Raw genomic sequence first — 25,914 nt, forward strand, 5'->3', positions numbered from 1 at the left:
GTCCTGGCCAGATGTAAACTGGACCCTGAACAGCCCAGCTCATTGTAATTCTATTCTGAGGGAGGTTCCTCATGTTCTCAAGCTCACAACAGTATTTTTTAAAAAAGATTTTATTTATTTGGGGGCCAACACAGTGGCTTAATTGGCTAATCCTCTTCCTGCAAGCACCAGCATCCAATATGGGTGTCAGTTCATGTCCTGGCTGCTCTGCTGCCCATCCATCTGACCAGTGGAGGATGGCAAAGTCCTGGGACCCCTGCACCCACTTGGGAGACCCCTAAGAGACCTCTGGCTGCAGGTCAGAACAGCCTGATTGTTGTGGGTATTGGTTTCTCTGCCTCTACTTCGTTCTGTAAATCTGCACATCTTGTTTCACTCCCTAAATGTCCCAAACTGCTGGGTCTGGGCAGGACAATCCCAGGAGCTTCTGGTCTCCTATGTGGGTGCAGGGCCGCAAACATTTAGCCATCTGCTGCTCTCCTAGGCCACCACCAGGGAGCTGCGTCGGCATCCAGGGGTCCAACAGCGTCCATGGGAGATGCCGGCGCCACAGCACCTGCGGGAAGGGCAACTTAGAGCACCCCGAAATAACCCAGCAGAAGGCATTTCCACACATTCACACCCAATACATAAGGGATCTCAGGTTCTGTACAAAAAGATTGCATTCCTGCCTGGGAATCTGTGCGAAGGCTACAGAAAACCTTTCCCAGGGGATGAGCCGTTCACAGCGGGTGAGAGCTGCCAGCATGGCTGGTTTGTTCTGCTGCAGGGCTTGGGCCTAGGGCAGGCTGGGGGTGCCAGAAGCACCCGGTATCTGGGTTCTGGGGCGACTTCGACTGCGGATACAAGGGTAGTGCTGGGCAGCCGCAGGCTCGTCCGGCAGTCAGGGGGTACCTGGAGGGAGCAAGCCTCCCTGGACTCGGGGCATCACCGCCCAGCATGGGGAGACAAAATGGCTACCGCGTTCCTGGGCGAAAGCACAAACGGGTCCCCTCCAGGCCTTGAACTACAGCTTCCAGAATGCTCGGCCCGAGGCGACGTGTGACGTCGCCAGGTTCGTGCCCCTCCCCCCGCCGCCGAGAAGTGCGGACAGGCTGTCACTTAGGCCCGCTCCCGCCCCCTCGTTCGCGCAGGCCGACGGGAGTTGTAGTCCTTCAGCAATGAGACGGCCCCATTCCCACTCTACAAGAAACTCTACTTCCCGACGGGCGTTCAGCGCTTGCGCACAGGCCGCAGAGCGTACTACGGTTCCCAGCGGGCCCCGCGCTGCGCGCGTTTGCGGGCTGACGCCTTCACTCGGTCGTGCTGACGTGCAGCGCGGCCCAGGCGGGGTGCGAGTGGCGCAGTCGGAGCCCGCTGCGGCCCCTGAGGAAGCGAGGAGCGGCAGCGTCGGGTGAGGTGGGCACTCCGGCGAGGCGAGGCGGCGGCCACTAGGCCCCCAGGGACTCGGGCGGCGCCGGCGGAAGGCTCCCTGCCCCGTCGAGCCGGCGGCGGGTGAGCGGGAGCGCGCCGGGCGGGTGGGGGAGGGGCGGCACGGCGCGAGGCCCAGCGCGCCCAGGGTGGCCGGTCGGCGCTGCCCGCTGCCCGCTGCCCGCTGCCCGCGGCGGGCCCGTCCCTCCCCACCCGCCCGGCGCGCTCCCGCTCGCCCCGGCGCACCGGGCGCAGCTCCCCTCCCCCACGGCGCGGGGCGCAGCTCCCCTCCCCCCACGGCCCCTTCCCCCGCCGCGCCGGGCAGCTCCCCTCCCCCACGGCCCCCTCCCCCGCCGCGCCGGGCAGCTCCCCTCCCCCACGGCCCCCTCCCCCGCGCCTTGCCGCGCTCCCCTCCCCCACCTCGCAAGGCCGAAAATAGGTGCGGGCCGGGCCTCGAGCGGGGCCGGGAACCGTTTGGACTCGGTAGTTTCAGCCCTGAGGTGATTGGGGGAGGGAAAAAACCGTAAACGTTAAAGGAAAAAAAAAAATTCGGGCTTCGTAAGTACAATAGACGGTGTGTGTGCTTTTTTCAATTTCCTTGTACTTTGCTGACCGCCCCGAAGCTGGAGGCTCGCGAGGGCCGCTCGCCCGGCGCCGTCGGGGTCCGCCCGGTCCAGCGGGCGCTCCGGGCACGGGGCCGGCGTGGGGTCGGGCCCCGGCCGCCCCGCTCCCTGGTGCTGCTCGCGGGCGCTGCTTGCCGTTATTTCTGTCCGCTTTTCTTGGTAAACCCCTTCTCTCCAATTTGGTGGTTTTTTAAAAATTGAATGCCTTAATTGTGTTGTGAGATAGCTTCTTCATTATTTTTTTGGCATTTTAACTCCAACACAGGTAGTTCTCTGCCTTCCTCTGCAGCTTGAAATAGCTTAGGGAGCCCTGTGGGCTTGGAGGGTCGTGGCGGGACGTGTTCCTGGCGCTGCCGGGGGCGCCGCTCTAGAACTCCCCTGTGACTTAGTGCCTCTGACGCAGCAGCCGCTGGTTTTCCTTAAGGAGTGGGAGGATTTTGGTGTCAGCGGTGCGGGAGCGTCCCTCACGCTGACGAATTAATTGTAGACCAGAAGCACTCTGTAAAGGAAGCAAAAGTTGGGTGGGGGTGGGGTTGGGAAAGAGCTACTTTTGGAATGGAAGCATTAGTGTTAGAATCACACCTGCTGGCTGGAAGCTACTGACCGGAAGAGGAGTTACTCATTTGGTAAGATGGAGCCCCATCTGCCCTCCTGTGGCTGGCACTTCCCCCGGAGCGCAGTGGCCTAGTGTAAGGCTGGGCGGTGGCAAACTCGGCAGTTGTCTAGGCTTTCTTTTGAATTAACATCTGGTAATTTTTGCATGCATTTGTGCACTTAAGTTTTATTGTTTTTAATTGAAAAGTCAGATTTACTGAGAGACCAGCAGAGAGAGAGAGAGAAAGATCTTTACTATGCTTCACTCCCCAAGTGGCTGCAACAGCCGGAGCTGAGCGAGTCTGAAGCCAGGAGCTCTTCCAGCTCCCCCACAGGGGTGCAGGGTCCCAAGGCTTTGGGCCATGCTCTTTCCCAGGCCATGAACAGGGAGCTTTGGGACACAGACCAGTGCCCAGCTCTATTCTGGAACTTTGTAAATGTAGCCTTCTATCCATGCCATCTCATTTCCATCTGCTTTGACCTCTCCTCTTTGCCTTTTTCCCCCCACTTTGCCTTTTGTGGGATTTTTTTTCCCCTTAAGTTAGCTTTTCCTCCCACGTTTACGCTCTGGAACTGTCTTGGAGAGGATGGATGTGGGAAAAACTGTCCTTGAGAGGAAAAAATACATGGATGTCAACTCGTGCATTTTCCAGAAAGCTGATTGGGAGGCAAAGGTTCCCGGCCGACCTGATTTCCATTTGTGTTTGACTCCCCAAATGCCTGTAACAGGGCCAGGTCAAAGCTGGGGGCCTGGAACTCAGTCTGGGTCTGTAATAGGTGTCAGGACCCAGCTGCCAGAGCAGTCACCTGCTGCCTGTGAGGGCGCACTGCACCTGGGACCTGGGATTGAAACGAGGAACTGAGGCTGGAACCAGGCATGCCAGTTTGAGATGCAATTGTCCCGGGTTCTGGTGTGCTAGCCTAATGACTAAATCCTCACCTTGCAAGTACTGGGATCCTGTATGAGTTTGGTTTGTGTTCTGGCTGCTCCACTTCCCATTCCGCTCCGTGGGAAAGCAGATGACAGCTCAGGTCTTTGGGACTCTGTACCTGTTTGGGAGACTTGGAAAAAGCTCTTGTCTCCATGGGCTCAGCTCTGGACATTTTAGCCATTTGGGGAGTGAACCAACAGATGGAAGATCTTTCTGTCTCCTCTACATAAATATGGTTTGCTTCTCCAGTAAAAATAAACAGGTGTTTTATTTTTCTGAATTTCTTCAAGTATCCTTGCATTGCAGGAAAAAGGATCAGAGTATGTATAGTTGAGTAAAACTGGGACTTGGGGGATTATTGGGTCATGCTGGGATTTAAATAAGAGCACAGAGCCTTGGGGAGGGGGAAGTTGTGAAACTACGGATTAGGTAGGGAGAGCGAGGAGTGGGCAGCCTTAGAAAAAGGAAAGTATGGAGAGTGAAGATTGTCTTGTTCAGGGCAAAGAATCTAGAGAACTCTTGAGGACGTTTGGAGTAGCGAAGGCTGGTCTGTGTGCACATGTTTCAGTGGAGCTTTGTGTTAAAAGCACTTCACAGGAGTTAGTGGGACTTAAACCTGCAAAACCTTTGGTGAGTCTCACTGGGAAAGGTTGATGAGAGCTGTCAGTACTTGGAATCAAGGGTATGGCTCTTTCCCTGGGTGATGAAATAACCATACGATCACCCAAAATCCAGGTGTGTTTAGTGTGTGCATGCTGTAATTTAGTCCTTGTTGAGGCAGTGTTGGACACTGCGACTTAAAGTGCCCACCTAGAAATTGGTCACTCCATTGTTTTCCTGCAGTGTAGTTTGAAATCCTTAGATAGGTTGGTTAAAGTCTTTGGACGGGAAATGGATTCCCTTTAGTGGCGTGGATCTGTCTGGTGGTGTTGTGGCTTGTCTAGAGGCCCATTGACCAGAGTTTGGATGTTAAGGTAGTTGAAGGCACCATTTGCATCAAAATGAGACCAAAAGACAATGTGGAGCGATTTTGGAGACATTGAATCCCAATCTGCCTTAGGTGGAAGAGACGTGTAGGTGCAAGGAAGAACGATTTAGTGTTTTGTGCCAGAGCATTCGGGGAAAGGCTTTGATTTTTCTGGATAGGAAGCCAGTTCCTTAGGAGATGGGGAGGGTGAAGTGGCAGCATGCAGTAACTGCTGCATTGGGAGACGGTAGGTGTTGAACTAGGGCTGTGGGTGGCGGTAGGTGGTTAGTTTGGGGCCAGGGGCCTGACCCGTATCTCCCCGCTCCCCCCCAGGAGCGGTGGTGCCCCCCGGGCACAGGGCCATGTACAACGGGATCGGGCTGCCGACGCCCCGGGGCAGCGGCACCAACGGCTACGTCCAGCGCAACCTGTCCCTGGTGCGGGGCCGCCGGGGTGAGCGGCCTGACTACAAGGGAGAGGAGGAGCTGCGGCGCCTGGAGGCTGCCCTGGTGAAGCGGCCTAACCCTGACATCCTGGACCACGAGCGCAAGCGGCGCGTGGAGCTGCGATGCCTCGAGCTGGAGGAGATGATGGAAGAGCAGGGGTGAGGGGAGGACGGGGGGAGAGCTGAGCACCGAGTGCGTGCAGAGCTGGATGTTAGGTGGGACGCAGGGAGGATAGGCCTGGTTGAGAGGCAACTCTAGGGGAGGAGGTCAGGTAGGAAGTGAGGAAATGGGCACACGTAGGCATCTGGGGAGACGGAGATTGGAATTGTTCAAATGGTGGTACAGGGGAGAGGAGGGGCTGTGGAGGAATAAAGTATACTTAGGAAACTCAAGAAAGCCATGCCCAGGCAGGAGAAGCGCTGGCTAAGCTGCTCGGTCTTGTCGTTGGTAGAGAAGTGGGAGGAAGGTAAATGGATTTAAGGGTTGAGGCCTCAGAAAGTAACCAAGCCATAGGCCAGGTAGGGAAGTGAAACTTTGGAAAGGAAACTCATTTAAGCAGAAAACCTTTCAGAGCAGTGGTTTTCAAACTGAAGCAGCGGCACTTGTTTTTTATATTCAGTTTTGGAATCCCAGGAATTAGAAGTCCTTTTTCAACCTTGTTGAAGTTGGGGTGAGCATTTGGAACTCTGCCTGCTTAATTTGAATCTTGACCCTGAAGCACAGTATGTTTAAAATCCACTGTTCTAGAGGGAATAGTAAGGAACGGGGCAAAGATGAGAGGACTTGAGAGAAGGGGCCTTAGGGTGGCGGTGAGTGAGCAGCTCTGTGTGCGTGGAGAAGGAAGGGATCCTGTTGGGAATGCAGTGAATGTCAGCCCGGACTGGGGAGTTTGTCCCGTCAGGCTCTAACACCGCAGCGTTTGTCCTTCAGGTACGAGGAACAACAAATTCAGGAAAAAGTGGCGACCTTTCGACTCATGTTGCTGGAGAAGGATGTGAACCCTGGGGGCAAGGAGGAGACCCCAGGGCAGAGGCCAACGTGAGTGTCGCCCCACCATCGCTGTCCTCTCTCCCTGTGCCTTCTTATGTTTCCTTCACAATTTGGCCCTTTTCCTCACCAGGGTAACTGAGACTCACCAGTTGGCAGAATTGAATGAGAAGAAGAATGAGCGACTCCGTGCTGCCTTTGGCATCAGTGACTCTTACGTGGATGGCAGCTCTTTCGATCCTCAGCGTCGAGCCCGGGAGGCTAAACAGGCTGCTGAGCCTCCCAAGCCTTACAGGTACACAGCCCGAGCGCGGCCTCCGCCCTCCTCCTGGTGCCTGCACATCTTCTGTGTTTCCTGGGGGACTGAGCTCTTCCCAAACTTGTCAGACTGTGGTCCTCTGGGGTACAATGTCTAAGCAGAGTGTGTGTGACATCCAACTTTCCTTCCCGCCTTCTCAGCCTTGTCCGGGAGTCCAGCAGTTCTCGCTCCCCGACTCCAAAGCAGAAGAAGAAGAAGAAGAAGAAAGATCGAGGACGGTAAGTTGGTTGGGGAGTAAGTCCAGTAAGGAGATGTTTTTTCTGAGTTGAGTTTCCAAGAGGAGAGAAGAAAGCAGAGTGCTAGTCGGGAGAAGTGCGGGTCATTTTTTGAGGGGATGGATTGAATCTACAACTTTGCCGATTGCTGATTTAAGCAGTTACCCATACTTCTTAGAGCAAAGAAAGAAGTGCTGGGCTTGAGGCCTGGGGCATAAGTGTTGGAGTTGTTCAGATGCTTTTGAAATCTTTGGGGGGATGAATTGTAAATGAGAATGCAAAGAAAGAAGCCAGGCAGAATGACTTTGCCTCTGAACCCTTCAGCAGGTCAGAGAGCAGCTCTCCTCGTCGGGAGCGAAAGAAGAGCTCCAAGAAGAAGAAGCACAGGTATGCGGGGCGCTCCTTGACTTGCAGAAGGCTTGATGCGCGCAGCCTAGGGGTTGCTTCATGTGCCTTTTTTCCCCCACCAGATCAGAATCTGAGTCAAAGAAACGGAAGCATAGGTAAGAGTTTGTGGGGTGCTGAGGCCAAGGGGAGCGGTAGGCATCACTTGAGGCTTGTGCCTGCTCTTTGCTTGATGTTTGGGAGGTTTCTTTTTAGACAACCGTGTCTTATTTCACAGATCTCCTACTCCGAAGAGCAAACGTAAATCTAAGGACAAGAAGCGCAAGCGGTGAGTGAAGTGGCCTTGAGGAGATTTGCTTAGTGAGTGGATGAATGTTCCTGTAGGGGAGAGAGCAGAGGGGGATGTGTTGAAGGGCTGAGGGGGAGCCCAGGTGCTCCGATGTGGGTGGCACGGCCTCCTGAGCTGGGTGCTGGTCTCCCTTCAGGTCTAGAAGTACAACACCTGCTCCTAAGAGCCGCCGGACCCACCGATCAACCTCTGCCGATTCTGCTTCTTCCTCCGACACTTCTCGCAGCCGGTAAGGGGTGGTCCAGGAGGAGGGCTGGGGAGAGGGAACTGGCAGGTTAATCAATTTAATATTTATTGAGCGCCCACGGTGTGCTAGGCGCTGCACAGACCATTCGGAAGACACGGTCCCTGCCCTCTAGGAGCTGACAGGCTAAAGCAACAGGATGGACAGACATATACATTCCCCTTCTCTTTTTTTTTTGTTTGTTTTTTGTTTTGTTGTTGTTCTTGTTGTTTCTTTCTGATGTACAAGGACTGCCAGGCTAGGGTGGGGGGGTTGTTCGTGGTCTCTGGGGGAGGAAGGAGTCCTTACCCTGGCCTCCTTAATCGGGGAAGGCTTCCTGCAGGAGGTGGGCTCAGGTGAGTTGGGAATGGGCTGGGTGGAGGGATGGGGGGTATCTGGGGGAGGTGCATAAAGGGTAGAGGGAGAATATCCTTTGGGAAGAAAGACTCGGGCAAACTGAACTTGGATTTCAGTGAGTTGAGCCACGTGGTATGAAGGAGCTTTTTGAGGAGTTTTTTTTTTTTTTTTTTTTTAGGAAATGGTGGGAGCTAGGGAGGGGGTTTTATGGTCTCCCTTGAGCTGATTTCCCTCCCCTCCCCCAATCCTCAATTAACTCCTTCAGGTCTCGGAGTGGTGCAGCTAAAACCCATGCAACTGCCATGACTGGGCGAAGTCCTTCCCCTGCTTCAGGGCGTCAAGGGGAGGGAGACGCTCCTCCCGGTGAGCCAGGTGCCACCAGCGTGCAGCAGCCTGGCAGCCCGGAGCCCTCCACCAAGCAGCCCAGCAGCCCTTCGGAGGACAAAGACAAGGAGGAGGTATGTTCCTGAGCTTATTGACATTGGTTGGCTTGCTAGGGTAAAGACTGAGAGGACTGTGAGAGGAGCACGGTGATAGCCTACTTAGAGAAATGAGTTCTGTTCTCTCCATATTCCCCTTACAGTTAACACATTTTGTTATCCATGTGCATATCCATTAGCGTTGTGGCTGAATCGTGGGTTCTTTAGACTCGGATCTCACTGGATATTACTGGTCCTGCGTCACTGTGAGGCTGTGGTGTAGGCAGCCAGTCCGTGCACTGCTGCATTTCAACACTGATCCCACTACCGGAAGTGTTGGGGTTCTAGGAGTTCCCCTGGTGTTTACTTCCTGCTTGAACTGTAACATGCTGTCTCAGCCTTCTGACTGCTTCATCTCAGTTAACCTTCTCATTCTGATTTTAATCTGCTTTCTGTTGTCCTTTTCTGTACTCTACACCATGTTAATCTGCTTTTTTCCCCACACAAGCCATATTCTCAAACCTTCGTCTTTTCTCATGCTGTTTTTTTTTTTTTCAAATAAACGGATCTTTTTTTATTTAAAAAAATATGATGAGCTCGCATGCCACTTACCTAGCCTCCCCCAGGGTAACATCTTGCGGAACTGTAGTGCAGTGCCACAGTGAGGATGCTGCTGTTGCTGCAGTTGGGAATTATGGCATTTTTACAAAGTTGCCATTTTTAAATTTTCACACTTTTTTCCCCTCTTATCTCCATCTCTGCAATTATGTTACCTGGCTGAAGTTACGCAGTGTGTAACCGTTTCAGGTTAGGCCACAAGCAGATTCAACCCAGGGTAGTACTAGTATTATGTCCCAGTAGTTTGTTATTACTGAGTGGTATTCCATGGTATGGATATAATGCAGATGCTGTTTAATTTTGCTGTAGCCTGTTTTTTAAGGATCAAGTCAGTTGACACTTTGAAAAATTGCTTTAGCATTTGAAATCACTCCTTTTTTCATGTTCTCATACACGGTAATGACATTTGTTGAGTGTAGGTTTTTATTTCCCTTTTGCTTTGGCCTAGAGTGTGAGATGTGAGGCCACAGATAGCCACTTTTATGTGCTTTCTTTAGGCTTTGTGTATGACCTCTTATTATTCAATACATACGATTTGCCTTTTGGGAGGAAGACAGTTAATATAATGGGATGTGTGAAAGAGCAGTCTCATTGGGAAGTTTATTGCGATCTATGGGAAGCAGGAAGTTTGGGTGTTTAATGTATTCCTATCCTACTCTTTTCCACTCTCAGAAATCTGCAGCGCAACCTAGCCCTTCTCCGGAAAGGAGCAGTGCAGGCCCAGCACCACCTGAGCCCCCTCCACTCCTTGCTATGCAGCATGGCAGCTCCCCACAGCCTCTTGCAACAACCCCTTTAAGTCAGGAGCCAGTGAATCCTCCATCTGAGGCCTCCCCAACCCGGGGCCGTTCACCACCTAAGTCTCCTGAGAAGCCTGCCCCATCTTCCTCAGAGAGCTCACCACCATCCCCTCAAGCTACCAAAGTGTCTCGGCATGCCAGCTCATCCCCTGACAGTCCTAAGCCCACTCCAGCTCCTGGGGCCCGCCGGGGGGCTTCTTCTTCTCCCACATCCAAGAATCGCTCACATGGCAGAGCAAAGCGGGAGAAGTCACGTTCCCCTACGCCTTCACGTAGAGGGGGGAGGTCCCGTAGCCCAGCTACTGCCAAAAGGGGGCGATCTCGGTCCCGGTCCCCTCAGTGGCGCAGGTCCCGATCAGCACAGAGGTGGGGAAGGTCACGAAGTCCCCAGCGGCGTGGCCGCTCTAGGTCTCCTCAGAGGCCAGGCTGGTCCAGGAGCAGAAATACCCAGAGGAGAGGCAGGTCTAGGTCCACGAGGCGAGGCAGGTCACATTCTAGATCCCCAGCCACTAGAGGCAGATCTCGCTCTAGAACACCAGCCAGGCGGGGCAGGTCTCGCTCTAGAACACCCGCCAGGCGTCGGTCCAGGTCCAGAACACCCGCCAGGCGTCGGTCCAGGTCCAGAACACCCGTCCGCAGGGGCAGGTCTCGCTCTAGAACGCCTGCCAGGCGTCGATCTAGAACCCGGTCTCCTGTGCGGCGGAGATCTCGTAGTAGATCTCCAGCACGGAGAAGTGCCCGGTCACGCTCTAGAACCCCAGCCAGGCGTGCCCGGTCACGCTCTAGAACCCCAGCCAGGCGTGGTGGGCGATCACGTTCCAGAAGCCCAGCTAGGCGCGGCCGCTCACGTTCTAGAACCCCAGCCAGGAGAGGGCGGTCTCGATCTAGAACACCAGCAAGGCGAGGAAGGTCCCGGAGCAGAAGTGTAGCTAGACGTGGGAGATCCCACTCTCGAACACCCCAAAGAAGGGGACGGTCTGGCTCATCCTCAGAGAGGAAGAACAAATCCAGAACATCTCAGAGGAGCAGATCCAACTCAAGCTCAGAAATGAAGAAATCTCACATTTCCTCAAGGCGTAGCAGGTCTGTCTCTTCACCTCGATCCAAAGCCAAATCTCGCTTGTCTTTGAGGCGAAGCCTTTCAGGGTCTTCTTTGTGCCCTAAGCAAAAGTCGCAGACACCACCCAGGCGCAGCCGCTCTGGATCATCCCAACCTAAAGCAAAATCTAAAACACCAACAAGACGAAGTCGCTCTGGTTCTTCACCACCACCTAAGCAGAAGTCTAAGACTCCGTCGCGACAGAGTCAGTCTAGCTTATCTCCTCGGCCTAAGGGGAAGTCAGGAACACCACAAGGGTCTGGAGCAAGTCCCCAGGGCAGCGAACAGTCTACCACACCACCAAGACGGAGCCAGTCCGAGTCATCGCCTGATGCTGAGGGGAAATCTGGGACCCCACCGAGACTGAGCTGCTCTGGGGCTTCTCCTCAGCTCAAGTCTAGCACACCTCCAAGGCAGACTCCATCTAGGTCTGCATCTCCTCAGCCACGAGGAAAGGCTGTGTCAGCTGTGTCCTCACCACGGCAGAGAAGCCTCTCTGGCTCCTCCTCTCCAAGTCCTAGTAGGGTGTCATCTAGAACGCCTCCAAGGCAAGGCAGATCCGTGTCTCCGTGCACCAAGGGGGGGTTGAGGTTGTTGCCAGGACACAGCCGTTCTAGGTCCACCTCACCGGATGCCAAAGCAAAACCTGGAACTCCAAGACATACTCGCTCAAGGTCTACTTCTCCATGCCTCCAGGTCAAGTCCGAAACTCCATCAGGGCAGCGTCTTGTTGGGTCAGAGTCACCAGAACCCCAGGAGAAGCCTGAGGACACAGCAGCAGCACAGAGTCGCTCTGTGAAATCTAGCTCCCCACCAGCAGAGAGCGATTTGGACTCCTCTCTGCAACAGAAAGTTCAGTCTCCCAGATCCGACACTTCAAGTCCGGAAGTCCAGAGGCACTTGCAGTCTTCGTCTCTGCTGGGCAAATCTCAAACACCACCTAAAGGTTGCCGATCGAGGTCGTCATCTCCAGTCGGTGAGGTGGCCTCAAGATCTCCAGTGAGTGATGGAGGTGAATTGTTAAGTCCTAGGCTGAAATCAGGGATGCCTCCTGAACAGGGCGGGTCCCAGTCTAACTCCTGCTCCTATCCTGCGAGCCAAAAGTCTTTTCTGGGACACAGTAGATCAGAACCTTTTTCTGAATCGAAAGAGACATCAGCCTTCCCCATTCAAGAGGATATGACTGCGTCATCTCCTAGGTCAAGAGGCAGATTTAGTCCTCTGGTGCCAGAGAAATTGGAGGCCTCACCTATACTAAAAGAGACACCAAGGAGTGGCACTGGGTCACCTGCAGATACAAAAGACCAAACTAGCATATCAGTGAAGGTAAACCAAGATGAGTTCATGGAAGTGACAGAGAAATCTGAACAGCCCACTAGCCAGGTTCTGCCCCGGGTGTCTCCGGAGCGGAATGAAGTGGCTGCAGGTAGCTTGGGATTGTCTCCCAAGGTAGAAGAAAGGCCTGTGTCCTTTGACCACAGCCAGTCACAAGCTTCTTTGGAAACAGTAGAAATTCCTGCAGTGGCCGCGTCCTGGGGTGGAGCACAGTTTTCTCCAGAACATAAAGAAGTGTCTAGCTCACCTGGCAGGGAAAATAGCTTTGGATCACCTTTAGAATTTAGAAATTCAGGCCCGGTTACAGAAATGAGCAGTGGATTTTCTCCTGATGTTAAGGAAGATTTGAGTGGACCTTTCATTCCTCAGCACGAGACAGACACGACTCTAGATGTGAAGGAACAGTCAACAAGGTCCTCCAGACGCAGCAGCTCTGAGCTATCCCCAGACGTCCTGGAGAAGGCAGGAATGTCTCCTAACCGCAGTGTCTCTTCACCTGTTCATGATGCTGTAGCTAGAACACCCTCGAGAGAAAGGGGCAGTTCAGCGTCCTCTCCTGAGCCAAAGGAGGGCTTGCCCAGGACTCCATCACGGAGAAGCAGGTCTGGGTCTTCTCCGGGGCTCAGAGAAGGGTCAGGGACGCCTTCGAGACACAGCCTGTCTGGCTCCTCCCCTGGCACAAAGGAAGCACCTAGGACACCATCCAGGGGGAGGAGTGAATGCGACTCTTCACCAGAACCGAAAGTTTTGCCTCAGACTCCAACAGCAAGGAGTCGTTCTCCATCATCTCCAGAGCTCAACAACAAGTGTCGAACCCCGCAGAGGGAGCGAAGTGGATCGGAGTCCTCCACTGAACAGAAAGCAGTGGCCAGAACTCCCCTTGGACAGAGAAGTCGGTCTGGATCTTCTCAAGAACTTGATGGGAAGCCCAGCACATCCCCACAGGAAAGAAGTGAGTCAGAATCTTCCCCGGATTCGAAGGCCGAACCCAGAGCCCCACTGAGGCAGAGGAGTCGCTCGGGGTCCTCTCCAGAGGTTGAGGAGAAGGCCCGGCCTTCACGGCGCAGTAGATCAGCTTCCTCCCCTGAGGTGAAGGATGTGGCTAGAGTGGCAGCCAGAGCACAGAGTGCTTCTGATTCTTCTCCGGAACCCCAGGCTCCCGTCCCCCGGGCTCTTCCCAGACGGAGCAGATCGGCCTCCTCGGGCAAGGACAGAGGCCCTTCCCCTGAAGGCAGCAGCAGTTCCGAGTCTTCTCCAGAGCACCCCCCCAAGACAAGAGCCACTCGAAGAGGCTCCAGGTCCTCGCCGGAACCGACCAAGACCAAATCGCGCACACCACCCCGGCGGCGTGGTTCCCGGTCACCTGAGCTCACTAGGAAGGCCCGACCCTCCCGCAGGAGCCGCTCTGCCTCTTCCTCGCCAGAAACCCGATCCAGAACACCAAGGCGCCGGCGAAGCCCCTCAGTGTCTTCCCCAGAGCCAACTGAGAAATCGAGATCACGCCGGCGGCGTTCGGCCTCATCTCCCCGTACCAAGACAACGTCAAGGAGAGGCCGTTCTCCCTCTCCCAAGCCTCGCGGGCTGCAGAGGTCCCGCTCTCGCTCCAGGAGGGAGAAAACGAGAACAGCCCGACGTCGGGAGCGCTCTGGATCTTCCCAGTCAACCTCTCGGAGAAGACAGCGGAGCCGGTCAAGGTCTCGGGTTACTCGGCGGCGGCGGGGAGGCTCTGGTTACCACTCAAGGTCACCTGCCAGGCAAGAGAGTTCCCGAACCTCCTCTCGACGCCGAAGGGGTCGTTCTCGGACACCCCCAACTAGCCGGAAGCGTTCTCGCTCACGCACGTCGCCAGCCTTGTGGAAGCGCTCCCGATCACGGGCCTCTCCAGCTGCTCACCGCCGGTCCCGGTCCAGAACACCCCTGATCAGCCGCCGGAGGTCCAGGTCTCGGACCTCGCCAGTTAGTCGGAGACGGTCAAGGTCCAGAACATCGGTGACGCGACGGAGGTCTCGGTCAAGAGCGTCCCCAGTGAGTCGAAGGCGGTCAAGATCCAGAACGCCACCTGTTACTCGCCGCCGTTCCAGGTCCAGGACCCCAACAACTCGCCGTCGCTCCAGGTCCAGAACTCCACCTGTGACTCGCAGGAGATCCAGATCAAGAACTCCGCCAGTGACCAGGAGGCGATCTCGCAGCAGAGCTTCGCCTGTTACTCGCAGAAGATCAAGATCCAGAACCTCTCCGGTGGCTCGAAGGAGGTCTCGCTCTCGGACCTCTCCAGTGACCCGCCGCCGCTCGAGGTCTCGTTCACCTCCAGCCATTCGACGCCGCTCTAGATCTCGCACGCCACTGTTGCCACGCAAACGCTCCCGCAGTCGCTCACCACTTGCCATCCGTCGCCGCTCCAGATCCCGTACTCCAAGAACAACTCGAGGCAAGCGGTCCTTAACAAGATCTCCTCCTGCTATTCGCAGGCGGTCTGCCTCTGGAAGCAGTTCTGACCGCTCACGTTCTGCTACTCCTCCGGCAACGCGAAATCACTCTGGGTCTCGGACACCTCCAGTAGCGCTCAGTGGTTCCAGAATGAGCTGCTTCAGTCGCCCTAGCATGTCACCAACACCTCTTGACCGATGCAGATCACCTGGAATGCTTGAACCCCTCGGCAGTTCTCGGACGCCCATGTCTGTCCTGCAACAGGCTGGCGGCTCCATGATGGACGGTCCAGGACCACGGATACCTGATCACCCAAGAGCTTCTGTCCCAGAAAATCATGCCCAGTCCAGAATCGCGCTTGCCCTGACGGCCATCAGTCTTGGCACTGCCCGACCTCCTCCGTCCATGTCTGCTGCTGGCCTTGCTGCAAGAATGTCTCAGGTTCCAGCTCCGGTGCCTCTCATGAGTCTCAGAACGGCCCCAGCTGCCAGCCTTGCTAGCAGGATTCCTGCAGCCTCTGCAGCAGCCATGAACCTGGCCAGTGCCCGGACACCGGCCATGTCAGCAGCAGTGAACATGGCTGACGCACGGACCCCCGCCGCAGCAGCAGCCATGAACTTAGCCAGCCCTAGAACAGCAGTGGCACCTCCTGCTGGGAACCTTGCCGACCCTCGCAGCCCTGCAGCCTCAGCTGTGAACCTAGCAGGAGCCAGAACTGCCGCTGCCTTGGCAGCTTTGAGTCTCACAGGCTCTGGCACACCCCCAACTGCTGCAAATTATCCCTCCAGCTCCAGGACACCCCAGGCTCCAGCCCCTGCAAATTTGGTGGGTGCCCGGTCTGCGCATGGCGCAGCGCCTGTGAATATTGCCAGCTCCAGAAGCCCTGCAGCCTTAGCCCCGGCAAGTCTCGGTGGCGCTCGGCTGACACCAGCGTTGTCCGGTGCAAACCTCACCAGCCCCAGGGGGCACCTCTCTGCCTATGAGCGTGTCAGTGGCCGCTCCTCGCCACAGCTCCTTGACAGAGCTAGGTCCAGAACACCACCACCTGTCCCTAGCCAGTCTAGAATGACCTCAGAGCGGGCTCCCTCTCCTGGCTCGAGAATGGTCCAGGCTCCTGCTCAGCCTCTTCTCCCTCCAGCACAGGATAGGCCTAGGTCCCCTGTGCCCTCAGCTTTCTCAGATCAGTCTCGTGTGGTCTCCCAGACCAGCACTGTAGTCAGCTCTCAGGCCCTTTCCTCGGGGACAGGGCTGAAAACCATGTCTGCTGCTGACCACAATGGCATGCTCTCTGGCCCTGCCCCTGGGGTAGCACACCCCGAGGGTGGGGAGTCACCTGTCCCTACCGTGGCCCAGCAGTCTGCTCTGGCTGCCCTGCAGCCAGCCAAGGAGCGCAGGAGCTCGTCCTCGTCATCCTCCTCCAGCTCCTCCTCGTCGTCCTCCTCTTCGTCGTCGTCCTCATCATCATCTGGCTCCAGTTCTAGCGACTCAGAGGGCTCCAGCCTTCCTCCTCAGCCTGAGGTGGCACTAAAGAGGTGCGGCACTTGACTTAGAGAAAGTTTCTAAGGGAAGGTGTTACAGGGGGAGGCGGATGGGGAGGGAGGCTCATGTCATGGAGGTTGTTAGCTCTCAGAGCAGGTACGGGGGACCTGGATGTTTAAGCTTGGGGTAGAAGAGGATGTTGGGGTGGGGGTTGAGGTGGGGGGAATGGGACAGATATAAGTCTCCAAAGGTTGATTCTCTAGAGGATAATGATGAGTTTTCCGTCTCTACAGAGGACAGAACTAGAGGAAATGGACTTAATTTTACAGCAGGAGGGATGGCAGTTAGACCTCAAGAGGAACTCCCTGGGCTGGAAGGATCTTCAGAGGTCATCCCATCCCTCTCCCTGCCTCCAGGCAGGACGGCCCCTCCCCCAGCCAACCTGCCCTCGCAGGGGCCTCCCCAAGCTGCGGCTCTCCTAGGAAGGAGACCACCTGGCTTCGGCTTCCACACCTGAACCCAGGGTCTTACTCCTCCATCAGGGACTTTGTTGAGGTTTAGCCTTGCATCCCTTGCGCTGTGGGCCCCAGCCTGTTGCTTGTGTTAGCAGAGGCTGGGAGAGCTCTGGCCACTGCTCTCCAGAGAATGCGCTCAGCTGCTGCGGTCCTCAAGGCTGGGAGAGCTCCCAGGGCCTTTCTCAGGCAGGCACCCCTCCCCCACTGCCGTTCCTCCGCACCAAGGAAGGTAGGGTTGGGGGCTGGGGCAGCTTGTCTCCTTTGTCACACTGCTCTTCTCCCACAGGGTCCCAAGCCCTGCCCCAGCCCCCAAGGAGGCTGTGCGAGAGGGACGGCCCCCGGAGCCCACCCCAGCCAAACGGAAGAGGCGTTCCAGCAGCTCCAGTTCTAGCTCCTCTTCCTCCTCCTCCTCCTCATCCTCCTCCTCGTCTTCCTCCTCCTCCTCCTCCTCGTCTTCCTCCTCTTCCTCTTCCTCTTCCTCCTCCTCCTCCTCTTCCTCCCCTGCTAAGCCTGGCCCTCAGGCCTTGCCCAAACCTGCAAGCCCCAAGAAGCCACCCCCTGGCGAGCGCAGGTGAGTGCTGCCTGGCCTGAAATGGCAGGGATGGGAGGTGGAACCCTGGGGTGAGATCCTTGTTGGGGTGTCTAACGTGGACGTTGGCATTTGGTTTTATCCAAGGATTTGGGGCACTTGTCTCCCCTACCTGCTTTGCTGTACCCTGATCTGGCACATGGCTGCAGGATCAGAGTACATCCTCCAGCCAGAACAAGGGGCCTCTGAAGTCTCTTCCCTGCCCTCACCATGCAGCCTGCTCCCAGGGATTGTAGTTTTAAGTCTCCCCATTGCTACTGCCAGGGCTCTGGTCTGGCCACCGTCATCTTCTCCCGACTCTGTCCACAGCCTCCTCCCTGTCTCCCTGCCTCCACGCCATTCTCTTCCACATGTAGCCAGAGGGATGTTTCTAAAACGCACATCTGGTTACTTCCCTCCACGCCACAAATCCTTCCGGGACGCCCTGTGGCCTGCAGGACAAAGCCCCGTCTCTGCAGGAATGGCGTGTGAGGCTCTTCACCACCTGGCCTTGCCCGCGCACTGCGCTCCTCCTGCCCGCCCCCACACATGCCCTGGGCTCCAGCCACACTCAGCGCCTTGCAGTCTAAGGAGAGCCCCATACCTTTGGACATGCTGTTCCTTCTGCCTGGAATTTCCTTGTCCGCCTGGTGAACTCCTCGTTCTGCAAGACTCCGCTCAAACAGCACCTCCAAGAAGACTGCCCCGCCCTGCCCCGCCCACGTCTCCCTCCCCTGGGCCCCCAGACCTGTGTACATCCATGACCCTGGGGCTGCCTCCCACACATGGGGCCATGTGGGCCTTACCTGTTGGCCTCCTTCCACCATCAGACTGAGTTCCTCCAAGTACAGGGACTGTCTTTATCTTTGCATCCCCCGCTGTCCCCTGTGGCCTGCCCACTGGGGACACTCAGTGGATGGTGTGCGGGCGGATGGGTGAGTGCGGACAAAGGTGGGTCTGAGGCTGGCCCTGTGTGGTGTGAGGTTTGGTGGTCAGGACCTGGGTGGGTGGTCCTGCGTGCTGGCTGGCGGGTTGGGAGGGGTGTGGCGCTAAGGAGGCCACCTCTGCTCCTCAGGTCTCGCAGCCCCCGGAAGCCGATAGACTCTCTGCGGGACTCACGGTCCCTCAGCTACTCCCCTGTGGAGCGTCACTGTCCCTCACCCCAGCCCCCGCCACGGGACCAGCAGAGGTGAGGCTCTCGCCAGTCCAGCTGCCCCGACTGACTGCTAACGGGGTAAAGGCCCAGTCGCCCGGGGCCTGACATCATGGCTTGTGTTGCAGCGGTGGTGAGCGGGCTTCCCGGAGAGGCCAGCATGGGGACGGCCGCTCCCCTAGCCACAAGCGTAGAAGGGAGACACCCAGCCCCGTGCCTGTGCGACACCGCTCCTCCAGGTATGTCCTCCCCAAAGGTGGAGAACGTTGACCCAGCAGCGGCTCTGGAAGCTGAGCCCAGGCCCCATGTTGATCCCAGCTTGTCCTCTCTTGCAGGTCTCCGTAAATCGCCTTGGGGGGGAAATTCCAGCACATTCCTGTGCCAGGGAGCCACAGGGAGTGTTCTTTGCCCCAACAGAGCCGCAGGAGGGGGTTGTCTGCCCCCCCTTGAGCCCTGGCAACATCTTGAAGAAGAGACCCCTCTTTAAACCGCCCCCTTTTTTCCCTTTTCCTTTTGTTCCTGTGAAATGTTATTAATCTCTGTGAGTTTTTCCTGGTTCATGTGTTTTGGGGGCTGGGCTGGGGTGGGAGGGAAAACAGGTGGGAATTAGGGAGGGATGGATTTGAGGACTCGGGGAGGCGCCCCTGGGCACACTCCAGTCCCTGTGGGGGTGGGGAGATGATTTGAGAGGCATTCTTGGAAGGGGCCCTAGAAATTAGCCGGCCCTTACTGCGCCCCCCCCCTTGGGTTGTTGCCCCCTCCCATCTCTTCATGTTTCTTAAAAGGCATTTGGTTTTTTTAAATCTGTACAGCAAGAGCAACCTTTTCTGTCAAATAAAAATGAGAAATGCAGGAACCAAGTCTGGCTTGTTTGACTAAGTGATGCAGGAGCAGCCCCGTGCACCCTTGTCTTCAGGGTGTGTCGCCGTCGGACACACCTTCATTCCCGGTCTGTCTTGCTCTGGGAAGAGGGGGCGTTTCCGGGAGGTATCAGGAACACAGGGCTCCCTCCCCGGCCAGTCTTATGCTTTCAGGGGTCAGCAGGTTGCCAGCTGTCAAGCTGAAGGGGGGTGGCAGAAATGGGAGGAGCAAGAGGCAGCAACAGGTAGATAACCCAAATCTCTTTTATTGGGGGGCAGTACACTTCGGTGACAGGCCCAGGCCCTCACTGCACTACTTGTTCATTGGCGCTGCTCCCCGAGTCTTGTGGCTTCATGACATCTGGCAGTTCTGGGGGGCTGGAGAAGGGCTCGATCCGCAGAGCTTCAAATGCGTCATCTGCATCAGGAGAAACAGACCCTTACCCTACAGTTAGTTCCAACCGAGCCACCACTTGGGGTCCTGGCACTCGGGTGCCAACCACAGCACCAGCCTGGCCCCTTCCTTGAGCATCCCTTGACCATCAGGACTGGACCCTGCTGCACTCGCCCCTCTGGCCTGGGTGCTTGTTGCCACCACAAAGCTAACCCAGCCTCGCATCAGTTACTTCCCTGTGTGATTCTCCTCTGGGCTCAAGGTTTGCAACTGATAAGCCCCCCACACCCAATGCCCTTGGCAAAGTAGGCCTGTCTGGGGGGACACTGGTTGTCTTGTAACTGGAGAGGCATGGCAGGACAGCCCCGACCCGAAGGCCAGCGCGCCCTTCCAGGGATGTTCACCTGCGCTGCTTCTCGCATCAGCTTGGCCATCTGACACAGTGAGCTGTGCTGCAGGGACACTGAGAACCAGAAGCTGACTGACCTAGTCTGGGGCAAGCCAGAGGCCCACAGCCTCCACAGGACGCCGTGTCCAGTCCCTCAGCCCTGCCATCTTCTGCGGGCAGCCGTGCTAGGCTTCCAGAGGGGATGCTGCTCCTAAAACGAAGCCCAGCGAGGACACCACGCTGCCTAGCCTCGGCTTTTGTGCCACAGTACAGCAAAACAGTCCCTTGGCACACCACTCCTACACTGCCCCTGCATGCTCAACTGGCTACTTCTGTTTTATGTTCTCCGATGAAAACAACTTAGAATTTCCCTGCCTTTTTCGGGGGCGGGCCCTCCCAGTTAGGCTGGGCCACAGTGGGGTGTGGCTGCTGAGCTGACACCGTCCGGCCTTGGGCACAGCCGCCCGGCCTCGGAGGGGGCCAGGGAGCAGCTGCACGCAGGGCGGGCACGCAGCAGATGTGGAGACCCCGGTGTGCCGCTCTGCTGCTGGGCCTGTCCCTGCCGTCCCCAAGCCGTCCCTGCTGTCCCCAAGCCGTCCCTGCGGTCCCCGCTGTCCCCAAGCCGTCCCTGCTGTCCCCAAGCCGTCCCCGCTGTCCCTGCCGTCCCCAAGCCGTCCCTGCTGTCCCCAAGCCGTCCCCGCTGTCCCCAAGCCGTCCCTGCTGTCCCCAAGCCGTCCCTGCTGTCCCCATGCTGTCCCCAAGCTGTCCCTGCCGTCCCCAAGCCGTCCCTGCTGTCCCCATGCTGTCCCCAAGCTGTCCCTGCCGTCCCCAAGCCGTCCCTGCTGTCCCCAAGCCGTCCCTGCTGTCCCCAAGCCCGCTCACCTGCCCGGAAGGCCAGTCCCACCGTGGCGGGGGCCTGCGGTCTTGCCGTCTGGCTGGTGAAGCCACACTCGCCCAGTGTCTTGCCATCATCCAGAAGCTGGTCATCCTGGGGAGAGAAGGGCCCGCTCAGAACCTCCGCTTTGGACCCGCGCCCACGTGGGTCCGGCAGGGTGACCGCGTCCTCGGAGCCGGGGACCGGGGAGACGGCGCCTGCGGCGGAGCCCGGGCGGGGCCGGAGCTCGTCCCCCCGGGCGATGCCCTTGAGCGCGGGCGCACGGCCCCCGGGCAGACCCCGGCCCCGAGCCCTCGCCCGGCGGCCGCCCTCGAGCCCGCACAACGGCCGCCCGGCCCGCACCTTGTACAGCCGCTGCTCGTCGGGCGGCCGCTTGAGGATGCCCTCGACGATGCGCTTGAGCTCGAACACGGTGCTCGACTCCTTGGCGTCCGTGAAGATGGTGGTTTTGTGACGCCGGATCATGAGGAACACGTCCTGGGGGGCGGCGGGCCGGCGTGAGCGCAGGGCCCGGCTCCCCGGCCGCCCGGCCCCCGGCCCCACGCGCGGCCCGCCGCCCCGCCGCCCCCGCCGCCCCCGGCCCGGGCCCGCTCACCATCGCGGCGGCTGCTGCTTCCCCTCGACGCGCCGGCGCGGCCGCGCTCCGCCCCGCTCCCGACTGCGCGTGCGAGGCCGGCAGGCCCCGCGCGAGCCCCGCCCCGCCCCGCCCGCCGCCATTTTGAGCGAGCCGGAAGCGGGTAGGTGCTGGTGGCGCGCGGCCGCCATCTCGGTGCGGCGGGCGGGACGCGGGCGGAGGGTGGCGCCGGCGAGGCGCCATCTTGGTGGAGTCGGGCCCAGAGCTCTCATCCCCGGGCGTGTGGTGTGGGCTGCGTCTGCGGCGTGAGCCTCGGCTCTCCCGGCGGGGAAGGGGCGCGCCTCGGAGAGGCCTGTGGGCTTGTTCCCGGCGCCGGGCACCGCTTCCGCCGGCCCGCTGCGCCGAGGCCTCGGGCGGAGCGACGCGCAGCCCCGCAGCCCCGCAACGGCGCCCGGGGCGCGGGCAGGGCTCCAGGCGGCCTCCGGGGAGCGCGGGGGAGGCGGCCCGGGGGAGCGCGCCTGCCTGGCTCTTCCTCCGGCTCGGGGGCGCGCAGGCCCCGGCTCCCGCGCCCCGGCTCCCGGCCGCCCGCCGTGCTCGCCAGGCGCACGTCGGCAGCGGGAAGGGCCTCTGAGGAAGGCCGTGAGGTTGGACGAGGCGGGCCGGCCTGTAGATAAAAGGCCCCGGCGCTCCCCTCGCGACGCCCCTGCGTCTGTCAGCTGTTGGCTCCAGTGAGACCCTCCACACACCCAGGGGTTTAACACGTGCCGCCTGGTGAAGCCCTCTGGCCAGACACGTCCTAGAGTAAGGAGAGGAGAAGTAGCCGAGTACAGTCCGAATGTTCCGTTTGTTTTAATAATTCGGTTTTTTAAAATGATGTTTACACGGTCGAGGCGCATGTGTCCCCATGTGGGCCACCAGCTGGGGCGAGAAGGATCGAGGAATGAGGGAATGGATGAGACGGCTGCCTCCCCTTTCCTTCCTGTATCTGCTGGAAAACAAACTTTTCTCTCCACTTCTGCTGTGTCCCACATATTTTGACGTTCTTTTGTTTCCAGGATTTCCTGATCTCCCTGTTGGCCCACCATCCATTCAGAAGTGGGCGCCTAGGTGTCTCCCTGGCTGTCACCACAGGGATTCCCCTCCTGCGTGGGCTGGCAGCTTGTCCGCCAGCTGATCAGGCCCGGGTAAGGGGGTAGCAGCTGTGGCAAAGCCAGTGGACAGAATACCCTTCCGCCTCCCGACTCAGGGCTTGACAAGGAGTGTTCCTTCCCTGCTTCCAGGGAGCTCTCAGCTGCCTCGTGAGGCCCCAGGAGTTGGACTCCCCGGCTTGACACCTGAGGCCCTGCTCATGCGCAAGTCCCTGTGGCCTGATGCACTGGCTCCTGGTGGAGCGTGTAGGGCGCTCTCACCAGAGGAGCTGACGTGTGGCTGGCGTCCCCCTGCAGAGGCCCCCAGGACCTACCCAAGCCCTGCCTTCCTGGTCCCACAGTCAGCCAGACTGCACAACATGGACTGATTGGGATTGGAAGGGCAGGAGCCAGCCCCTCCACGGCCTAGCCTTGGCCATCTCACAGTCTTCTTCCCTGGCTCTCTGCTGCTTCACTCCCCAAATGACCACGATGCTCAGCCTGGAGCAGGCTGAAACCAAGAGCTTCATCGGGGTCTGCCATATGGGTCTGAGTCTGGATTGAAACTAGAGAAGCTGAGATTTGAACCAGCACCCATAGGGGATGCTGGCAACACAGGCAGCAGACCAACCCATGACATCATGATGCCGGGCCCCTATATGTTTATTTTTGTGTCAGTTAAGGAATGGTTGGGGCCCAGCTCAGTGGCTTGATGGCTGAATCCTCGCAAGTGCCAGGATCCCATATGGGCGCTAGTTCGGGTCCTGGCTGCTCCACTTCCCGTCCAGCTCCCTGCTTGTGGCCTGGGGAAGCAGCACAGGGTGCCGAGTGCTTGGGCCCCTGCACCTGCTTGGGAGACCCAGACGAAGCTCTTGTCTCTTGTCTGCTACAGCCATTTGAACAGTAAACCAGTGGATGGAAGATCTCTGTCTCTCCCTCTGTAATTCAGCCTTTCAAATAGATGAGCCTTCAGATGCAGAAAACAGAAGCTGACACAAAGGGAACAACTTAGCACGGGTTTATTAATCCCCAGCTGGAGGGTCCAAAGAGCAGGCAGTGCTTCAAGCTCAGCTGCCACTCCACCAGGCTGAGGTCCAGGTGTTGGCCAGGCTGGGCTTCTACCTGAAGATCAGGAAAGAAGAGCATGCCCCCAGCACCACTCAGGGTGTCGGCAGAATCCAGCTGCTGCCAGTCCCTGGTCTCAGGTTCTTGTGCCCGCTGGCTGCTGCAGGGGCCGCTCCCAGCTCCAGCAGAGCCAGCAGAGGAGATGCTGGGGCTTCCCACTTGCCTGCCCACCTCCAGCAAAACATGGGTGGGGGGAGTGCATCCTGGCCCTTCCCTGTGTGTCCTACAAGGCAGGAGGCCCGGGAGGGATGAGGGCTGGCAGGGTCTGTTAGCCCAGAGGAGCAAGTAGGGGTGGCAGAACTGGAAGGGCTATGGGCAGGTCCCCGTTGGGCCAGCCGACTGAAGGAGCCCGGTGTTGGCTCCAGGCCAGTGTCACCCACCGGTCAGAGGCTGATGTGATCCAGGATCCAGGGGCTATAGGCAGCCACATTGGTGTAGACACCGGGACGGTTGGGCAGGGCACAGCCCTTTCCCCAGCTCACCACGCCGGCCAGCACCCAACGCCCAGACTGCACGCAGGTCAGGGGCCCTCCGGAGTCCCCCTGCAGGAGGAAGGGCCACTTAGCCGCAGCCTGCCCAAGAGTTGGGTGCAGCTCTCTCAGCTCCAGGCCTGGCAGGTAGCGCCAAGTGGGTGCTGAGACGCTGGGCAAACTGGGGATATCTTCTGGGACCTGCGAAGTGGGGTGCTGAGCACAAGGAGTAGAGGTGTGTGCGCACCTGGCAGGCGTCCTTGTGGCCCCCCAGGTAGCCGGCGCACAGGTTCCCAGGCAACACAATGCGCTCGGCCTGGGGCACCCTGGCCCCTAGGTGGTAGAGGCGGTCACAGGCTCTGGAGTCCAGCAGCGGCACCCTCACTCCCTGCAGGGGGCGCCACTCCGGGAGCGGAACTAGAGGCAGAGCAGAGATCTCAGACCCCGAGGCCAGGGCAGCAGGTTAGGGTCCCAGGGAGAAACCGAACCTGCGAGGCCGACCTGCCAGGCTCGTCATCGCAATCAGGCTGGAACATCTGAGTTCCTAGAAGCTGCGTTGGGTCCTCGATTGGGACTGGGGTTTCCAGTCTGATGAAGGAAGGGCAGTCTCTCCCATACCCCCGGTCTTACCTCCCGGGCGGAGGCTGCCCCAGCCGGTGACCCAGCACAGGGAACCTGGAGGCGGGCGGGCGCCGGGCTCGGGCAGGCAGACGGGCTGGACGCGGGCGCTCAGAGGTATGGTGTGCCGCAGCTGCAGCAGCGCAAGATCGCCTCGGGCCGCGTCCTCGGAGTAGTCGGGGGACAGCAACACCCGCCGCAGCGGCGCGGAGAGCGCGCGAGGCGAGGCCGGGTCCAGGCGCAGCGCCCCTAGACGCACGCGGTATTCGGACAGCAAGGCCCGCCTGCGGGACAGGAGCAGCAGGAGTCCCGCCGCTGCCCACCCACCTGCTGGGGTCCCCCCGCGGGGGCCTGGGGAGGACACGGACCTGGGGAAGCAGTGCGCCGCCGTCAGCACCCACTGGGGAGCGATGAGCGACCCGCCGCACACATGCGCCCCAGCGCGCTGGATGCTCGCCTGCCACGGCCACTCTCCCTCCCGGGCGTCGCGGCCCCCTACGATCCGACTGGATACACGGGGCTGCCCGCAGGCTGCGAGGGGACAAGGGGCCGTGAGGACGGCGGAGGACTGGGCGCTGCACACAAGGCCCTCGGAGGCCACTTACCTGCCCGCGCCGGGGACGCCGGGGACGCCGGGGACGCCGGGGACGCCGGGGACGCCGGGGACGCGGCAGCTCCTGGGTGGGAAGCAGGGAGGGGGCCGGATTATGGATTTGGTGCCGGATAATGGTCTTGGAGGAGGGGAGAGATTACCGGGGAGGAGCTGCGTGGAAGCCACTAGTCACACTGATCCCCTGCTAGGCTTTGTGCAATCGGTTGCCGGAGAGCACTGTGGGGGTGAGGGGCCTATTACACACTCGTGGGAGATGGCCCAGGTCTGTAGGATGCCCAAGGGTGCTCTCACGGAAGGACCCAGAAGGATGGGCTGGAGCCAGGGTCCCTGCATCCAGCGTGGGAAGAGACACCCCCCCTCCCCTCCCACGCCCAACGTGCTCACCTAGCACCAGCAGCAGCAGGACCCCGGCACAGAAAGCCCCCTCCATTCTGCCTACAGACCTGGGTAAGGTACCAGTGGCTGTGGCTCAGGACTCTGTTTCGGAGCCCCTGGGAGAAGAAAGGAGTCTTTTGCTCTGGGCACAAGCCCACCACCCCCTACCTGATCCTCTCCCCCACCCCAGCTGGTCCTGGACAATGCCCATGGCCCAGGTTCAGACCCTCCAGCTATGCAGCTTGCCCACCCCCAGCTCCATAGGAGGCTCTGCAGAAGCTGGCAGCCTCCTTCA

At 58.8% G+C, this 25,914-nt stretch overlaps 3 protein-coding genes across 13 annotated transcripts; 1 reads left to right on the top strand and 2 right to left on the bottom strand.

The window, feature by feature from the left end:
- Positions 1-1,311: 1,311 nt before the first annotated feature.
- On the top strand, positions 1,312-19,030 carry LOC121167916 (serine/arginine repetitive matrix protein 2-like). 11 transcript variants are annotated; one of them, XM_040997634.1, is made up of 15 exons: positions 1,312-1,398; positions 4,860-5,130; positions 5,903-6,010; positions 6,093-6,254; positions 6,419-6,496; positions 6,818-6,880; positions 6,964-6,996; positions 7,116-7,166; positions 7,324-7,416; positions 8,033-8,225; positions 9,477-15,997; positions 16,746-17,030; positions 18,103-18,216; positions 18,309-18,419; positions 18,516-19,030. In XM_040997634.1, exons 2-15 carry the CDS (start codon positions 4,889-4,891, stop codon positions 18,523-18,525), a joined length of 8,064 nt encoding a protein of 2,687 aa, XP_040853568.1. In that variant the 5' UTR covers positions 1,312-1,398; positions 4,860-4,888; the 3' UTR covers positions 18,526-19,030. The 11 variants fall into 11 exon arrangements, 9 of the variants coding, with proteins under 9 accessions (XP_040853568.1, XP_040853569.1, XP_040853562.1 ...); XM_040997635.1 differs by having other exon boundaries at positions 18,312-18,419; XR_005885656.1 differs by lacking the exons at positions 18,309-18,419; positions 18,516-19,030 and adding an exon at positions 17,136-17,978 and having other exon boundaries at positions 18,103-18,194.
- A 264-nt stretch (positions 19,031-19,294) lies between these two features.
- On the bottom strand, positions 19,295-21,549 carry LOC121167918 (elongin-B). The gene is made up of 4 exons (XM_040997641.1): positions 21,313-21,549; positions 21,060-21,194; positions 20,705-20,810; positions 19,295-19,458 (listed from the first exon to the last, which is right to left on the bottom strand). The coding sequence occupies exons 1-4, from the start codon at positions 21,532-21,534 to the stop codon at positions 19,346-19,348; spliced, it is 576 nt and encodes a 191-aa protein (XP_040853575.1). The 5' UTR covers positions 21,535-21,549; the 3' UTR covers positions 19,295-19,345.
- Positions 21,550-23,926: 2,377 nt separating this feature from the next.
- LOC121167885 (serine protease 33-like) lies at positions 23,927-25,674 on the bottom strand. The gene is made up of 6 exons (XM_040997588.1): positions 25,629-25,674; positions 25,237-25,308; positions 25,000-25,162; positions 24,644-24,915; positions 24,261-24,430; positions 23,927-24,085 (listed from the first exon to the last, which is right to left on the bottom strand). Exons 1-6 carry the CDS (start codon positions 25,672-25,674, stop codon positions 23,927-23,929), a joined length of 882 nt encoding a protein of 293 aa, XP_040853522.1.
- Between the last annotated feature and the right edge of the window lie 240 nt (positions 25,675-25,914).

This window comes from Ochotona curzoniae, unplaced genomic scaffold, assembly GCF_017591425.1.
Source record: "Ochotona curzoniae isolate NIBS_2020 unplaced genomic scaffold, NIBS_Ocur_1.0 patch433, whole genome shotgun sequence".
NCBI lineage: Eukaryota > Metazoa > Chordata > Mammalia > Lagomorpha > Ochotonidae > Ochotona > Ochotona curzoniae.

Bases quoted from the DNA above. Each gene is read 5' to 3' on its own strand.
- LOC121167916 (XM_040997628.1), top strand. From the start codon at position 4,889: ATGTACAACGGGATCGGGCTGCCGACGCCCCGGGGCAGCGGCACCAAC. The intron at 6,011-6,092 runs GTGAGTGTCGCC...TTTCCTCACCAG, and splicing joins ACCCCAGGGCAGAGGCCAAC to GGTAACTGAGACTCACCAGT. The intron at 15,998-16,745 runs GTGCGGCACTTG...CTTCTCCCACAG, and splicing joins CCTGAGGTGGCACTAAAGAG to GGTCCCAAGCCCTGCCCCAG.
- LOC121167918 (XM_040997641.1), bottom strand. From the start codon at position 21,534: ATGGCGCCTCGCCGGCGCCACCCTCCGCCCGCGTCCCGCCCGCCGCAC. The intron at 20,811-21,059 runs GTGCGGGCCGGG...TTCTCTCCCCAG, and splicing joins ACGAGCAGCGGCTGTACAAG to GATGACCAGCTTCTGGATGA. The intron at 19,459-20,704 runs GTGAGCGGGCTT...CTCCTGATGCAG, and splicing joins GGGACTGGCCTTCCGGGCAG to ATGACGCATTTGAAGCTCTG.
- LOC121167885 (XM_040997588.1), bottom strand. From the start codon at position 25,674: ATGGAGGGGGCTTTCTGTGCCGGGGTCCTGCTGCTGCTGGTGCTAG. The intron at 25,309-25,628 runs GTGAGCACGTTG...CTTCCCACCCAG, and splicing joins CCTGCTGCTGCTGGTGCTAG to GAGCTGCCGCGTCCCCGGCG. The intron at 25,163-25,236 runs GTAAGTGGCCTC...GTCCCCTCGCAG, and splicing joins GGCGTCCCCGGCGCGGGCAG to CCTGCGGGCAGCCCCGTGTA.